The following is an 18,207-nucleotide window of genomic DNA, read 5'->3' on the forward strand; positions in this document are numbered from 1 at the left end:
AGAGTTTGCACACTACACAGATGTTATTCTTTCTATGATTTTACAATTACCCTTGCATTTAAAAAGGTAATAAATAAGAATGAATCTATCTACCAGATCCTTACAAAGAAACAAATAAGAACTTAAGTTTTTCCTTTTACCCTGCCCTACTAGGAAAAACAAAAGTGAGAAAAACTTCAAAGACTAGCAATCTCATTAATGGATTATTATTTTAAAAACTGAATATGTACACAATTATTTAACACTTTGAGCTATGGGTCACCTGTACTGGAAACTTAATGTTCATGAACCAAACGATATCAAGCATGGACGCTTTCCCAGGGCGGTGTTTTCGCGGTGATCGAAAGTTGTTTTACACATGACAACCGTTCGTGTTGGCTGCATCACTAATAGCACACAGAACATCAGATACAGAAAAGAAGAACATTTTTTAAAGTTTAATCCCCAGAAATGGCAAATAACCAAATCAGTAAAAGAAAAAAAAAAAGAAAAAACATGTATGTGCTAACTGAAATTTGTGCTTTTTTCTCTCTGAAGCTACCTACTCCTGATGTAAAAATAAATAAAATAAAAACTACTGTGACTCCACACAATACACACTACAAGTAAAGCTGGGGGAAGGAAAGGGGAGCGCAGAAAAATTTAGATTTGTACTGTCTTATATTCTAGGTCATCTCAGTTTATCTGAAACTTTGATAGATTAGCTGTAAATTTACTGAGATTGAAGAAAATCATAAAAAATCAGCTAAGAAAGCCATATATTCCTAAAATATGCATTTTATACTATTTCAACCAGATTATCTTCTCCCTGTCATTATAACCGTTTAAATATATGTAATCATAATTTAGATACTAAACATAGGTTTCATTAAAAAGTTAGATACAATTAGACTGCTAAATTAACCCCAAAAATCTTCAAAAATTAAAAGATGCAATAGCTGAACAATTAAACGTGCCTATTAAGTTTGAAATGCAAAGGGATTTTAACTGATACAAACACTAAACAATCAAAAGAAAAACTACAGAACGCAGTTCTAATTATACTACACATCTAAGATTTATTCAAAATTGCTGGCATAACTGTATATATGCTAAGCCACTGAGCCTTTTGGTACTACCACATGCACTTTAATAAACCAAATGTTTTTATTTAAACTTTTTTTAATAGCCAAGATGTCTACGAAAACTGTACTGATTAAAACTGTATTTCTTAGCTATAAACCCCTAACTACAAGATTTGAAAATGAAAATATTAATATTCTTATCAAAAAGAAGAATATTAGATAAGTTTTAAAACACTGTGTAGTTTTAGCTACATGAGTTCCAATATACCCTGCAAGAATTATACTATTAACAAAAAAAAAAAGATGAAAAAGGTACTGCAAAACAGTAATACAGATCTGCAGCATGGACTGGGTTACAACTGGATGTGACCAAAGGACAAAACAAATCTAAATGAAAATTAATTTATATGCAGCATGTGTGGAATAGAAAAGATAAAGTAACAGTACCCATCTTTTTCTCATGCCTCCTATTTACATTTATTTTAAGTTTTGAGGCACCTTGCTCTTTAACATGTAACAAACCACTTGATTTTGCTATCTATAGGAAAAAAATAGGAAAATTATTAGCACTCAAGAATTAACTCTGCAGTCATGTCTTCCAGGGCTTTTTAGAAAACATGCATGAATCTGAGTAATCACCACAATGTTCAGCACTCATTTTGAAGTCAGGCATGCAAGGAGAGGTGTACCTGACCTGCTGTACCTGATCTGCCTGACTGCTCACAAGAATCATGTACTTTGGTGCATATCCTGCCTACGAGGTAGCTAACTAAACAGTCTTTCCAATATACAGTTCCAGTAACTATGCATGCAAATTAGGCATACAATTACATACTAGTTCTTCTGAAAGATCAAAATACTTAAGTGTTTTCAGATAACTAATGAACCAGACCACTAACTATCAGACCTAATCCTGAGCAGAGAGCTTCTTGCAATTAACAGGATACTTAAGCAGGATTCCACATGATCAACACACATGGCTCAAGTAAATTCAGTAACAGAAAGGGCTCCGAAAATTGTGCGTCTGCATGCTACTTTTGATCCTTGGTCTGTAATGTACATAAGCATATGCCTAATTTAAATATGCACTTACATACAGCCAATTCAATATAAATAGGAACCGAGTTAGGCACACAATTAAACATACAGCGAGTTAAGTTCAGAAAGTTACTTATATTCAAGCCTAAACTTTAAGCGTATGGGACACCTTACTGAAATAATAGGAATTATTCATTTGCTCAAATGTTGCTTAAGGAACCAGCTGAGCACTTTTCAGTTAAGTCAACTATTATAGCAGTTAAAAGAATGCAGAGTATGCATATATTAATTACCAATTAGCAGCATTATGTCCAGAATACTAAATAGTGTAACGTTTCGTTTTAATAGAAAATCCATTCGGTCAGTTCCACGCCACAAACAAAGATCTGCTGGTTCATTTTATTGTAGAAGGGTCTAACTCTACAAACAGAACCCTGAAAATTTGCCTGTATTTTCAGAGACACTGTATTTTCACAGGTTCACCCTCCAGTTTTTAAGATCAGGTCAAATTTTTAAATAATTCCATAGAAAATAAACTGGGACAGGGGAAGAAAACTTTGCACATCTAGTTTACTGAACAAATGAGTATGAGAGACCAACTAACCTCACGAATTAAAAACAGACTAAGTTTTTAGAGCTTTATCTCCCTAAGTTTATAAAAGAATATAAGCCCACACAGATATACAACAAAACATGTGGGTTATGATACAGTAAGTTAGGATACTTTAAGAATTATTTAAGAATAACAGATTTGTTTTTTAAACTTGGGCTTAATGGAAATGAGGTAAAGACACTGATTTTCTAATAAGGGAAACAGACAAAATAAATGTCATATATACCACATATTAGTAATATTTCTTAGAAGCTTTTGATTGTTTAGCAAATCACAGATTCTACGATCATTTACTTAATTACTCTTTGCTTTGTGATGGAATTTGGAAGCACATGTAGATTAGTTCTGCACTGACTAAAAATACCTTATGCTCCTTAGAAGATGTACTGTTGTCCTAAATATATATAACTGGTTTTTTTTGTATCATCAAAGTGCTTAAGAGTCCTAGCCAACTGAGTCCGTACCAGAATCCACTTTGCTAAATGATGAACAAAAATATTTGTATTAAGCAGGTAGTAATCACAGTATTATCTCCTTCCAAATGCTCAGAACAAATTAACTTCCTGTTTTTCATACTTAAACTACATGCTTAATCCTCCCCTCAAAACTGCTTCAGCAATAAGTGAGTTTGTTTTAAAATATTTTCATATCTACTTTAAATATAATTAGAGGTATTGTTATTTTCCTGCTATTTTAAGTCAGTGGCAAACGCACACTTTGAAATAAAATAATTTCTGTGTGATCCAATTCATGATTGTTATTGGATTTAACAGCAGTGATTAAACAGATTAGAACTAATGGCAACAACCTCAACTGCCGAGGTTTCAAAATAAATGAAACAAAGAGTATGAGGCAAAGCTCTTCCCAGCTGCAGTTCACAGCCTAGTGCATTACCAAACTGAAACCAACTGATCTCAATGCACTTAGCTGGGAAGAGAAATGCCTGAGGATGAAACATACCACCTGGCCCACCATTTCTGCTGTAGGGGTTCCATTCCACAAGAAAGAACATATCTAAAGATAACCTTCTGAGTCACTCCAGCATCAACTACCAGGGCTTGAGATAACTAAGATGACTTTTTTTTTTTTTTTAAACTTCTGCACATAACCACCACTGGAGCATGTAAAAGTGCAACACATACACATACATACACACACACACGCATACAGAACTGATTCAATCTTCACACAAATAACAATGTTAAAAGACAATGTGCCTCATATAACACATTCCAATCTAAACCTCGGGCTGCGTTTGTACTTATGAGTGGTATACAGTCTTTCTAAAAATTGTAAAAACAAAAGGATGAAATTTTACTGCCACTGACCTCACTGGAGCAAGATTTCATCAGAAGCAAGTATTTCATGACATTCACTATCCATGAAATTGCAATTTCAGAAATAATTATATTTTAAACTCTTTATATTAGACATAAATAGAAAGCCTTCTTTTAAACAGACCATGCAACTTAAAATAAAAACTACTCTGCTGAGAAGTGGGGCAAATAGCAGAGAAAGATCATGACTGTATTTTGCAAAGTTAATGTCTCCAGAAAGTAAGAGTTTTAAGTGTCCTTTTCCAAGGTGAACTCGTAACGTATAACATATGAAAGAACGTATCTTAAAACTATTTTTCACTATTCCAGCCTTCTGACACAATATGCTCATCTGTTGAATTTAGATGCTTACATGTATTCAAAACCAAATTTATCCATGACTCACAGCATAAAAATAAGTTAATCATACTCTGTGTATACCATCCACCATTCATAAGCAGCTTCAGGTCAACTTCAAAATGAAGCACTGTGAACCCTTTACAAAACACCATTTTTACAGAACTGAAGTACCAGTTCACAAGTACAAGGGAAAGAGATTTAACAAAACAAAAAGGGACAAAATAAAATAAAAATAAATTAAAAAAAAATAAAGAAAAAAAAAAAACAAAGGAAAGAAAGCAAAATAAAATAAAAACAGAGACAGGGCGTCCATCTTCAGCAGGCCAGACTTCGATCTCAATTCCCCCATGAAGGTTTCACTTGACGGCAGGTTTAGTGGCATGGCAAACAATGCCTAACTCAGGCAAGTGTAACAGGTCTGCCTTGGCCAGTCTAGTCATCTAATAATGCACAAATATCACACAGAGAAAACATACAAAACCAAATTAATAGTCAAAATCCATCTACCAGATAATGTGGACATAAAATTTAGAATGATTAGGGTGGCATCTTTGTTATCTTTCAACCTTTGTGTTCTCAAAGCATAACATTTAAAGAAAAACCTACCCATACACACAAAAGAAAATCACATTTTAACAGCTTGATAATATTACTTCATTTACAATTACATTTTCTGTTAAATTGTTTATTAAATGACACAAAATTAACATTGTTTTCATTGCATAGTGATCCCCACCTCATATTTCCTTGATTTACCACTGTTTAAATGCACTCTAAATTTCAGATTTTATTGTGGTTTTTAAAACCAAGTTTTCAAAGTTTTTTACCTCTCCTCTATGTTCAATTCGACGCATGAAACATTTCATTACTGGCACCACTGGCCACCAATATAATTTAATCTTCCAGTAAAGTATAGCCATTGCTACTTTTAAAGCTTGTGATACACTCAACTGACTCCATTAACAATGCATTATATGATACATAGGTGATTCAAAATGTTGTACTGTGATCTCCAAAGCCATGCTTATTCCACACAATATACTCCTTAGGAAGTTAAACTTATATGAATTCACATCTTTACAAACTAAAATGTGTGATTCTGTTAGAAAATTACACGGAAACAGTATTCTGACATTAAGAAAAAAAAAAATGTCCTCACAACCCAATCACTTGTTCAGCTAATTATGCATGAAACTGGGGGATTCAGAATGACTTAGAACAGTGACAATTTATCTGTAATGCATTTTCTTAGAAATGTCTAATAAGTCATCTGCAAATGGGGTGGGGACAAGGTTTCTCAGAACTTCGATTTTATTCTCCTTCCACTCACTGTCTACTGTCAAAGAGACACAGGAAAATGTAGCTTTACCTGCCTGTTGCCATACCACGTCAGGCAGTGATCTCATCACAAGAAAAACACCAGGAAGTGTTGTTCATTCATTAGGCGGCAATCTTCCCTCTCTGGCAGTACTGAACCAGTGTTAAGGTCGTTTGGATGAAACATAAAGCTAAGATCCTGAATAATTTATAGTTAATTTTTTAGGGACAACTTTTCAGTTGTCAGGGCTCTCATCGGATATATTTTGCCTACCCAGACCTTCAAGTTGATACAGCAATATCCTCTTCATGGTTTACGAATAAGTTCAAAGAATAAATCAAAAAAAGCTCTTTTGTTGTAAGAGTTACTAAAAATCTAGGCTTCACAAATACAAAAATATAACAAGGCTATGAAACAGGCAGTATATTGTAGGTCAATATAACCTTCAGTTAAAGTACTTTTACAGTCCATGAAATTTTGGAGACTTGCCAGAGTTTGCTAGAATATCCCAGACCATTATTACAACAGTACTAATCTCATACTATCCAGATTACAATATGGCAAGCAAGCCAAAAAAATGGTACCCTGGGATCATTGTAACAAACTCCAGGAAGTCAGCAGCATTTTTTAACCAAAACCTGACTCTTGCAGTAAGTCACATTAACAGCAGGTGTTTCTGGACTTGCTGCAGCATATGGTTCCATCATTCAATACACTGTTTTTCACGGCAAAACAGCTACCGTGCTCAAAGTGAAGTTAGCTTCAGTCCACCAGCTGGAATGTTTCCACTCCAAAAACTCCAGATTCAAATGGGCAGGTGCTCAATTCCACAATGATCCCAGTGAAGTCAATGGGGCTCTGCCTAAATCCCGTTATCTGCCTATGCACAATTCAGCAACAATAGGGCCATGTTTCATAAAACTGTATTCAGATTTGGAATATTAGAAGTAAGAATTCCCTTGTATTCAACACATCTGTAAATTATGGGCTCAGAGCTACTTAAAAGAAACATCTTTACTAAGAGCTACTTAAAAGAAACATCTTTTCTTTACTAACAGTTATAAAAACACTTTACTCTGGAAGCATTCTGTGCAGTTAATTGCATTTTTCAAGAGATATCTAACATCAAAAAGGAGTACCAGTATGTAAGAAAGCATTTTTAATGCAAACGAAATAATACGTTCAACAGTAAGAAGGGAAAACTGAAATCTTGTTATTGCATAAGGAGGTAAACTATTTATAGTTTATATTCAAATAGTAGTTATCACCATACGTACAAAATATTTTAAATTAGATAAATCTACAATGGCTAAATGCATACATTGCATGTTGACAAGACAAATGGAGACTCAGTACAAAAAAAAAAAAACAGAAGTAATGAGCATCATCAAAAGAAAAAAAACAATCCCTCCTCCCCCCCACCCCCCCCAAGAGAAGTCACACATTAAGATCCAAACTGCACTGTTAACTGTGCAAGGCAATTACCTAATATTTTCAGTGCTCCATTGACTTCAGTGAGAGCTTTGTGTAGGTATAAGCTTGCAAAGACAAAGATCATACTGAAGGAGAAAAATTTACCTTATTTTCCCCCAAAAAATATCTAACAATGGAAAACTGAATTAGCCTAATTTAAATCAAATTATTTTTTCTAATGATGAATTTAAATTAAATCTCTATAGCTATGTTCCTTAATTCTATTCTCAATGTTGTTTCAAGTCTTTTTTTTTTTTCCCCAAAAAGCAATAAAATAAAATAACAATAGAGCACCACCTCCTTACATGAAAAGCTTAAAACAATTAGCAGACAGGACAAAGACCAACATTACAGAAAAACGTTTAGAATACCAACCTTCTGCACAGGGCACAACTATCAAAGCTCTGTCAATAAAAACCGTGTTAGTTAGATGCTGGGCCACACCAACACTTGATGCTTCACGAAACTTAATATAACATACTTTGGAGGAAAAAGCAAGAGGTGCGTTGCTGCAAGATAAAAAGGAAAAAACAATCAGTTATACTGAATAAAGGTATGCATGCATTTTTAACCATTATTTCTTAATTAAAAAAATAGACTTCCTGGAAAAGTTACCCAAAAGACAAAACTATAGAAATTTATTAATTTCTGTCCTATGTCACTAAAAAAAGCATATCACCTCCTCCTTTTTAATGAAAACTTACAAAAGCTAAAACCCCAAATCTACAAGTCTTATTTTCTTTACAAATCTTGCTATACAATGTTCTGAAACCAGGACAACTTCACTATGATAACTACCACAAATCAAACTACATTCACCTAGTAAATAATTTACAATAAATCTTTTTTCTTCCTCTGTATAGTCCTTTTTTAGGAAATCCAGTAAGTAAGTCCACTCATTTTTCAATGTGTCCTTCAAATATTAGCCCATAATAACTGATAAACCTTCTTCTATCTTCACTGAGGAAATTTTGTTAATTCTTAATATTAAAAAAATCTTGGGCATTCTTTCAAATGTTTGGTCTGGGTTCACTAATGTAACAAAAATCGTTTTTATCCCTCACCTTAGTCTGGCATAATATAGAACAGGATAATACTAGAGGAGGTAGGAGGAATTCACTCACTGCATTAAGTCAGAATAAGAAAAGTACAAATACACATGTTGGGTAATGTGTTTATCCATTAAACAGTATACCGACAGACATGTCAGAAAGCACCATATGTAAGGATTGTAATCATAAGCAAAACCAAAAACATTTGTTTTTCAAAACGTATTTTTAGGTAGTGGGAGAGAAATAAAACATGTATGGAAGTCAAGATTTTACAATTGAGAAAAACACTGCAAGATGACTACATTTCTTTACCCCATTCATTTTGTCTGTGGTGGCCAATGTTTTCACAGTTTTAAGTTTTTGTATTTAGGAAGGAAATAAAATTATAGGAAGACCTCTGAACCACCTGTAAGGTCTTGGTTCAGAACGTTTTCCAACATCAGAGCCGTCAGGGAGCTTTGACTTTCTCAGGTAGACATTGCTCACTGTGAAGATGTTTGCTGTAGTTTGGTTTTTTGTGTGTTTTTCTTGGGGTGAGGGGTGTGATCTTTTCTGTGTGGCTTTAGGGTTTTCTTTGGGGGTGGGGTTGGTTTTGTTTGTTTGTTGGTTGGCTTGGTTTATTTATTTATTTAATACACATGCTACTGTTACAGCCCAAATGGCTAACGTCTCCAGTGAAGATTCTGTGGTCCAGACTGTTCAAAACTTCTAACATCTCTTGGCTTTTGCCTCCTTTTTTTTTTTATTTTTAATATCACTGCTAACTGAAGAATGTAATTCTGTGAACAAGACAACTCCAGCCCCTGTACATAATCCTTAAAAACTTAAATGTCTACAGAGCCAGCTAAGTAAATTGTAATTTTTATAATATTTTTCCCCTGTATTTTCTGGATTTCAGTCTCAAAAGGTATTTGGAAGTATGTTAAAATATTAACATCAGAATACTGCTTAAAAAAGACTCTAAAATGAAGTCTTGGTATAAACTCTTTTCTGAGGGTTAAGTAAAAATTCTCTTGTAAGGAGACCACCTCTGCACAAAACATATCAACGCAGCATCTATGTCCAGAGAAACAATGGAGACCTAAAATTCTGTAAGTTTTTAATTTTACAGTGACTGAATGAGAAGCGGACCTCCTAAACCTCCTCAGTAGACTTCTTAAGAACAGAGCTGGGAAGGGTCTTATTCTGTTTTAATTCCTTTTGTTCTGCCAATATTTTTGGAGGCAGAACTCAGGCAGAGTCACAGTATTCTTTACAGCCTCACAAAGCAATGATGTAAAAAGCAAGTCCTACACCTTACATTTAGGGTTACTATATATAGGACAATTGTTATGAAAACGCAAGAAAACTCAAAAATGAAATATAGATCTGAATGACATTTGAACATTTCTGCCACTTAATTTTCCTTTCTAGTGAGACAGGAACATCAATTTCCCAATAGATTAACAAGCAAACAAAACCATTATATATAACTGACCCTTTCAGAAAACTACCGTAAAAAGAAAGAATCAAATAAAAGGCTGCAGAACATCTATCTAAGGTTCCAGATTTTCTCAAGGTGGTGGCGGTGGAGGAGAAAATAACATAAATAAATAATCTATTGAAATAAGATGTTCTGGAGTAATTGTGCACAGATCACATTCAAATAAGGCTCTGCATGCTTCATCTCAAAGGTCTTATCTACGCTGCAGTCACTGCAGGACACAGTGAAGTCTAAGAAAGAGACACTCCAGGTCACCCAGAAGCAAGCAGCGTTATAGCAGGGCTTCCAATGCCTCATGCAGACAGTTGCGTCTTCCTGCTCTCAAACAATTCAGTCTGCAAAAATCCAATTCTTAATCAATAAAGACTTTCAATACTTAACTGCTTCAAAATCATCTTACAGCCACATTTGCAGGCTTAGCACTACAAATGGAATTTTGAAGGCTTCTGAAACAGACTTCAACTGGGTGATGAGTGTAACATAAAAGCATGACTGGAACTAAGAACCTCAGACATAACTGATCTCCTAGGACGTTGAAATACAATCCTAAACTGTAGGAGCAGTCTGTATACTAGAGTAAATAGCCAAGGCAAAAAAAAAAAAAAAAAACACCTGTCATACCCTGCAAAATAGCATCAGATTTCAACTGTACCTGTACTGCAAACTGAAACTCTGTCTTGTTTAGAGCTATGAAAGATAAGCCACACTTCCTGCTCTCAATGAAGTCTATTTAAACAGCCAAAAGAAAGATACCAAATTAATACTTCACTGAACAGCACATTTTGTAGATTTAAACATAAATAACTTTAGGATGTTTAAAAAACACACTACAACAACAAAAACCACCACCGTGCAGCAAACAGACAAAAATTTCAGGCAGTACTCTACAAAGCAGTGAACAGAGCGTTCGCTCTCACTCCCCTGTATATTTGAACACTGGCATCACTTAACACAAGTGTGGTTTCTCAGGGACTTTTCACACACACGCACTTGCAGGATGCCTCCCTCCTATGTCCTCCACGGCCTCTGTGTATTCCCACTTGAGGAAACTCAATAAGTACCGCAAGTTTTGCAAACGGTAAATTGATGTGCAAAACAATGATAGCAGTTCTCCATTCTCAACATAGGAATTCAGATCTGTAGCCAAATCAGGACCATGCACACGTAATTCAAAACCTCAGTAGCTTCTCCTCAGACTTCTGTGACAAAGTACCACCAAAGCTGACGGAGCACTTCTACTGAAGACACTCTCCTTCTACACAGAGGTGGCAAACCCACAGAGGCCCTGAAGTAGTAACCAACAACTCTTACTACATGAACTAATTCTCTTACACGGGCTGTCATCATACCATTTTCCTTCCTTTCAGTCTTCTTCACCGTCTGATTTTCCACACCACTTTCAAATGCACTGCAATTTTTCTTTACAATAAGAAGTCTTTAGATTCAGGAAGAAACCCAGATCTCATTTGGTAAAAATCAGTAACCTGCAATTCACCCATCCTATTTTCCTCAAGATACAAGCAGAAGAGAAAATAGTATCCATACCAGTAGATTAAAAAGAAAAAAAAAAGAAAGTGTGTTTCCAGAAAGGATTTTATAATCATCCCTTACTTTCACTTCCGTGCATTTTTTTATAAAAAGCTGGTTAAAAAGAAAAATCTCAAAGGGTCTCTGAATTTCCTTCTTCTCAAGGCTATAGCTTTGTTTATGAGAAAGGGGAGGGACAAAGAGATTACCAAAAGGCTTGGGAATGAAGTGGAATAAAAGGGGGTTTTAGGCACTGAAATCTACCAGCATCAGTCTTTAAGAGACAAGTCTTACAAGGAAATTGTTAAAAATCTCATTAAGTCAACGTTTCTTGGCACCAGTGACTAAGAACATTAAACGAGTACAGCAGACAGATAAACTCTGCTAGTCTCTCTAAGATCTGATAATCAAAAAAACAAATGAAGAGTGAAATAAGTGGGTAAAAAAATACATCTTTTCCCACTTCCGTGTGGCTTATATTTGTTTACTGATGCTATTCAAGATCCACCATTTTTTTAAGACTGAAGTTTCAGTGGAAAGCCTTCCAGAGACCAGAACAGCATGCAGTTCTATAATCATGTAAAATTTGAAAGTTACTTGTAAGAAAATAGGTAAACACAAACGAGGACTACCAGTAACAACCCACCGAAAGATGACTCATGTTAATAGCTTTTCAGTAAAATAAAAATTAAAAAAAAAAAAAATGCTTTTAGTGCCAAGGAAGCTTCATTGACCAGTAGCTAAAATTAGGGTGATGACCATATGGAAACACCTTGTTCAGTGCCAAGAGTCTCAAGTGCCCTCAACACCGAATGCGAAGGTAGACTACTCATAGTTCACATATGCCTCTTCGGAAAATAAGAGCAATAATCAAGTAGCATCTACTGCTACCTGAATAAAACGTGAAATCCTCTGAAATACAGGATAGAAACTTCCCCACTGAGTACCGGCCTTTCAGATACATGACAGATATGAAACCCTTCCTTCTTAAAGGGCTGTCTGATCAGCAGTGACTGGAGAACTGAAGGGCTTTTATCAATGAAAATGAAACACGAAGTGACAAAGTACAAAACAGCGTAGCATGATTCAACTCTACAATCCTAGGGAAAGTCCTCTTTTGGGATACAAAATAACAGACCCAAACAGAACCCATTATTTTAAAAAACAGTCTTAAGATACTGACTGGGAAAAGTCACTAGTATCAGGAAGCTCACTGCAAATACTAAAGCGTAATCTTGAAGAACTTCAATTTTATTCAATGCTTTAAAAAAGCAAGGTGGTTTCTCCCTCTTCCCCTCCACTATCTGTATGGTTACAAGAACTTTAAATCAATTACTCTAACACTAAGATGCTATTTAATGTAATCGGTAAATGATTGTATTCAGCACTGGAGCCTTCCTTTCAGTTTCTTAAAGAAATTCTCTGTTGCACCCTAGAAAAGCAAGGGACGCTAATTGTAAGTGACAGGAGAAATGTAGAAAAATAGTAAAAAGGAATAGAATACTTCTAATAATAAGAGGTCAAAAAAACATAGCATAGCCTTATCCTTTGCTCTACAGTCATTGAAATGGAAAAAGTATAGGTACCAGATCTACTATCCTTGCTCCCTACTAAGTTATGTACCCTCTTTTTCGTTCAACTCAGCAGTAGGGTGGTGCGCAGTGAATTACAGTGGAACAGGGCTATATAAGGAATTTCCTGTAGAGTACAAGTGATCACCTAGTCAAATTCACCACTTCTACACACTTCTTGAATTACTCTGACAGCAAAATATCAGAGGATTAGGGAAAAAAAAAAAAAAGTCAAAATTAACATGTAATGCTGCAACTTCAAAGAAGGGGAAAATATTTTAAAAAAATAATTGTCAACAGCCATGCTCCAATATGCTACATGCCCTTGATCAAATTAATATACAAGTAACAGAATGAAACTACTATATTTTTGTTATAAAAAGCAGCTTTGTTAATGAAAAATGTGAATATTTTATACAATCAGATTTTTTGTTTCAGATTTCAGCAGATTAAGGGAAAAATAGAAAGCTGACAAACATGACTGACATCAAAGAGGTGAAGAATGACTTATATTTTAACTCAGAAAGACCATAATACGTGATTAGAAAAAAGGGAGTATATACGCTTTATGAAGTGCGTGCATGTGTATGGCACATATATGACAAATACATTCCCTTTTATATTCTCTTAACTGTTACAATCATATGTAGTTCATATCCATTATAAATAAACACACCCAGCAAAGGCGATGGGATTTAAAAAATTACAGTGAATCTCTTAACTCAAATGTCTTTTTTTTTTTCTTAAACAGGAGATGGTTCAAGATCTTCTAGGGAACCTGAAGGTGGATGGTGGCACTGAAAGAGTTGCAGTCAATGACTCAATGTCCAGGTTGAGATCAGTGACAACTGGTGTTCCTCAAGGGTCAGTATTGGGATGGGCGCTGTTTAACATTTTTGTGGGTGAAACGGACAGTGGGATCAAGTGCACCCTTGGCAAGTTTGCAGATGACACCAAGATGTGGTGTGGTCGACACGCTGGAGGGAAGGGATGCCATCCAGAGGGACCTGGGCAGGCCTGAGAGGTGGGCCTGTGTGAACCTCATGGGGTTCAACAGGGCCAAGTGCAAGGCCCTGCACCTGGATCAGGGCAATCCCAAGCATCAATACAAGCTGGGTAGAGAATGGATTGAGAACAGTACTGAGGAGAAGGACCTGAGAATTTGAGAGCTCACCATGAGCCAACAATGTGTGCTTGCAGCCCAGAAAGGCAGCCATGTGCTGGGCTACATCAAAAGCAGCATGGCCAGCAGGGTGAGGGAGGTGGTTCTGCCCCTCTGCTCTGCTCTTGTGAGACCCCACCTGGAGTGCTGCGTTCAGCTCTGGGGCCTCCAGCACAAGAAGGACATGGAGCTGTTGTAGTGGGTCCAGAGGAGGGCCACAAGAATGACCAGAGGACTAGAGCAATTCTCCTGTGAAGACAGGCTGGGGGAGTTGGGGTTGTTCAGCCTGGGGAAGAGAAGGCTCTGGGAAGACCTTACAGCAGCCTTCCAGTACCTAAAGGGGGCCTGCAGAAAAGCTGGGGAGGGACTCTTGGTTACGGAGTACAGTGATAGGGCAAGGGGGAATGGCTTTAAACTACAAGGGGGGAGAGTTAGATCAGATATAGGGAAGAAATTCTTCGCCCAGAGGGTGGTGAAGCACTGGCACAGGCTGCCCAGAGAAGCTGTGGGTGCCCCATCCCTGGAGGTGCTCAAGGCCAGGCTGGATGGGGCTTTGGGCAACTTGGTCTGGTGGGAGGTGTCCCTGCCCATGGCAGGGGCTTGGAACAGGGTGATCTTCCAACCCAAACCATTCTGTGATGGATACAGAAATGTTCTGTATGAAGAGAAATGTTCATCTCTGTTCTGCAAACTCATGCTCGATAGACGAGAAAAAAATGTTTTGTATGTACACTGAGTATCTGCAATACAGAATTAGAAAAAAAAACAGGTTACAGTTCTATGCAACGCAATATGTAATTTTCTTTCACTGCTGCTTTGTCTATAAAAAAGGATATTACTCTTTTACTATCACATCATATATTATTATCTTTAAACAAGAACTGTTTTATAACTACCTGTTTCTGTACAAGGGCTGGTAAATGAAGTCCCAATCTCAGTGAGAGCTTTTGCTTAACTATTTATAATCAAAGCTTTTACTACTGTTTAGTCTCTATTTATACTATTTACATAACCTAAATATTCTGGAATTACTGAAAGCTTCCATGCCCCTGTACTTTTACTCCTCACTGTAAAATAAATCAAAAATTGCATATTAATATTTGTCATTGAGTAGCCAATATCCATAAGCCCTGTAGCTCACTAAATTCAACTTACTAAATCACATTTTTCAGACGAAAACCTGACTGAAAAGTTAGCTTCCCACTGTTTCATGAAGGTCACCAAAATACATTGAAAGTTTGGGTTTCTTACAGAAATGTTTTAAAGTTATGCTGGGTATGGCATGAATTTTTGTCCGATGTCAACTATAATGTAAAAGGCAAACCTCCCTTAACGAATAGAAAGAATTGATTTTTAAAAATCCAGGCCTTCAAGGAAAAAGCAGTAGCAAAACAAAACATTTCTACAGTTTGCTAAAATTATGGCATGTTTTTGCTTGGGAATCCTTTGCTTTCCATAAATTTGACAATGAAACACAGTCTTCTGAATTTATCCTAATATTATTAAAAGATATTTTTAGATAGTCAATAAGCAGCACATCTTTTCTGTTTCACATGAAGAAACAGAAACCCTTAATTGTTTTCTAGCATTGTGATATTAAAGTCAGATCAAATGTTCTGGAGTATTTGACAAGGAAATGCATATTTCTAAAAGTTATGCTTAAAAATTGTAAATAAGATCAACATTAAAATAACTAATCACAATTCTGTAACCTATCTTGGGAAAACAGAATTATTTAGAACTGGTGTTTAAAGCATTGTAACCCTGACATTTCCGAGTCAAACCCTACTATAGTATTGTTTTTTAGTATTTCACGTGTATATATATGTTTTTTTTTTCACATATATATGTACCCATATATAAAAAATGTTGCTCATGCGTATATATATACACGTATGTATATATATGTGTATATACACGTACATATATATATGTGTATATATATATATGCATGAGCAACATTATATACAAAGACACAAAGATTAATTGCAAAAACCAAGAAAATATTTATTTGCCTTAAAATTTACTATATTGGTGGTAAAAAAATAAAAGCAACAGCTATAACAAAAAATACATTTAGTCAAGAGAAAAGTGTATTAAGAAGCATCCGTAGGAACAGTCCAAAGTAACTTAGAAGCTCTATGAAAATCACCAGAAACCTACTAAAGAGTGTTTAGAATTGTTTAAAGCTCATCTTTGCAGGAATGATTACATAAATTCTATATAAATGTTAAGTCATATTTAATTTCTCTGAATGGTCCTCTTTCAAACCTAGGCAAGTATCTAGTAAAAGATAAAAGTAGACAAACACCAACTGTTTTTGCTATTAAGTTTTAGAAGACCTTTTATCTCTCTGAACCTCTTATTATTATAAAGATCAAAATATCTGGATGCGAAATGACCCCCCCCCCCTATTCTGCTACCCCTATTTTACTTTTGTAAGGGGAAAAGAAAGAATACATTGTTCAAAAGGGCACGTCTGTCATTCACACACTGGTATCACAGACGTGTTTATAAAAATTATTAGATGTATTAGTAGGATTATTGTTTTTCCTCCCCTGCTCTGCTGGCCGCGATCTGCTTGGGTGAAACACTGGGGTCAGCAAAATAGTACCGAGATCCATCGCACGCAGCTGCCGAACGACGGCAGCCGCGATTTGGGGGCAGGTTTCGTGCCCGCTGCTAACTTTTACCCGCCGCGGGCGCCCTGCGGAGAGCCTCCGGAGAACAAGGCAGCTGCCGCCCCTCTCCGAGCAGCCCCGCCGCCTCACGTTCAGACAACAAGGCGCCGGCCCCGCCAGCCGGGACTCGCGAGGCGGGCAGAGGAGGGGATTTTCAACAACGGGAGGCGAGAGGCGGGCACCCGGGACAGGCTCCCCCCGGCCCCTGAGGCGCGGGGCTGGCGAGGAGAGGCCACGAAGCGCCGCCGCTGCCCCGCCGAGGGCTCGGGGCCGCCATCTTAAGTGCGGGCGAAGCTCGCCTCCGCCGCTGTACAAAGGGCCGGCACCACGTGACCCCGCGCCCGCTGCGGCACTCTCCGGTGCCCGCACTCAAGATGGCGCGGGGGGCCTCCCCCCCCCCCACACACACACACCCCAACTCCCCCGGGTCCCCGCCGCCGCCGCTTACTCCGGGGGGTAGAGGCGCAGCTCCTCGATATCTCCCAGGAAGCCGAAGAGCGTCCGCATCTGCTCGCTGGTTACCGCCGAGGAGAGGTTGGTGACCTGGATGACGGACGTGGGGCCCAGGGGGAAGCCGAGCGGCACCCCGATGCCGCCGCTGTTCATCATGGCGCAGCCCGCACCGCACCGCGCCGCACCGCGCCGCGCCGCCACACGCTGGAGCCGGGGGCGGGCCTGCCCAACGCAGAGAGCAGCGCGCGGCACCGGGCGGGCGGAGCGTCCCGGCGATGCGGACGCTCTAGCTCCCCGACTCGACTGCTCCCTGGAGGCGGTGCCTCCGCCGCCGCCGGGAGCCCCTGGCAATGGCTGCCGGGGCCGGCCGTTAGCGGCGGGGGCGGTCGTTAGGCGATAACGGCAGCGCCGCCCCGGCGGGTCCCGCGGGGGGCGGGGATAGAAAATGAGGGGAAAATGGAAAGTAATTCCCGCCGAAGTGCGCTGCCGGTGGCCGAGAGGTCTGCTGCTACCGAGGCTTTTCAGGGAGAGACGGGTTAATTACCCTGGGGAATGTATATACCCGTGAAAACGCGTGGCCTCGCTGCCTTTGGGCAGGAAGGGCTGTGAAGGAATCGGTTGTTAACGTTTTTGTTTTAACTCGACCGGGAATCGGTCCCAAAGACGTTGATTTTGCCTAGAATTAGGCTTTAAGTTCCCTTTAAACGTTAAATTGCCTGGAGAACGTGGGTCTGATTGCTCAGTATTTTAGGATCTAACTGCAGTCTTTCCTAGGTGATAATTGCGTGTCTTGGCGCTACAAAGCTAAGGCTTCAAACGTGGATGTTCTAACCTCTTGGGCCTTCCGTACCCCAAACCTAAACCGAGAAAGGACTGAAGCACTCTGGAAGCCATCTCTGCCGAAAAAAAAGACTGCAGATTTGTGATACTTCCGTGAGCATGTAGGTCAGCAGGAATCTCTGCGTCTGTAAGTCTGGGTAGTGCTTCATGTATTTACTTGTATAATTCTACTGAAGGTAAACCAGTACTCTAGGAAGGATATGTTACAGAATTTTAAATAAAGTAAGTCTTGGACAATTGCTTGGAATTCCTTAAA

The 18,207-nt window shown here is 38.0% G+C and overlaps 1 protein-coding gene across 6 annotated transcripts in view; it reads right to left on the reverse strand.

The window, feature by feature from the left end:
• The window catches only part of SREK1 (splicing regulatory glutamic acid and lysine rich protein 1), a 38,372-nt gene extending 20,905 nt beyond the window's left edge, over positions 1-17,467 (reverse strand). Inside the window, exons 1-4 of one of the 6 annotated variants that reach the window (XM_083816261.1) lie at positions 17,107-17,124; positions 7,664-7,691; positions 7,558-7,586; positions 263-386 (exon numbers count right to left, since the gene is read on the reverse strand). Coding sequence is in view for 1 of the 6 variants with exons in the window: in XM_083816257.1 (XP_083672383.1) it covers positions 7,558-7,691; positions 17,107-17,267 (295 nt within the window). In the remaining 5 variants the exon portion in view is untranslated. Of the gene's footprint in view, positions 1-262; positions 7,080-7,557; positions 7,692-17,106 lie in introns of those variants that run through there. The other 5 variants (XM_083816259.1, XM_083816260.1, XM_083816257.1 and 2 more) reach the window with 5 other exon arrangements.
• Positions 17,468-18,207: the final 740 nt, after the last annotated feature.

The sequence above is a fragment of the Anser anser genome (genome assembly GCF_964211835.1).
Source record: "Anser anser genome assembly, chromosome: Z".
Lineage (NCBI taxonomy): Eukaryota > Metazoa > Chordata > Aves > Anseriformes > Anatidae > Anser > Anser anser.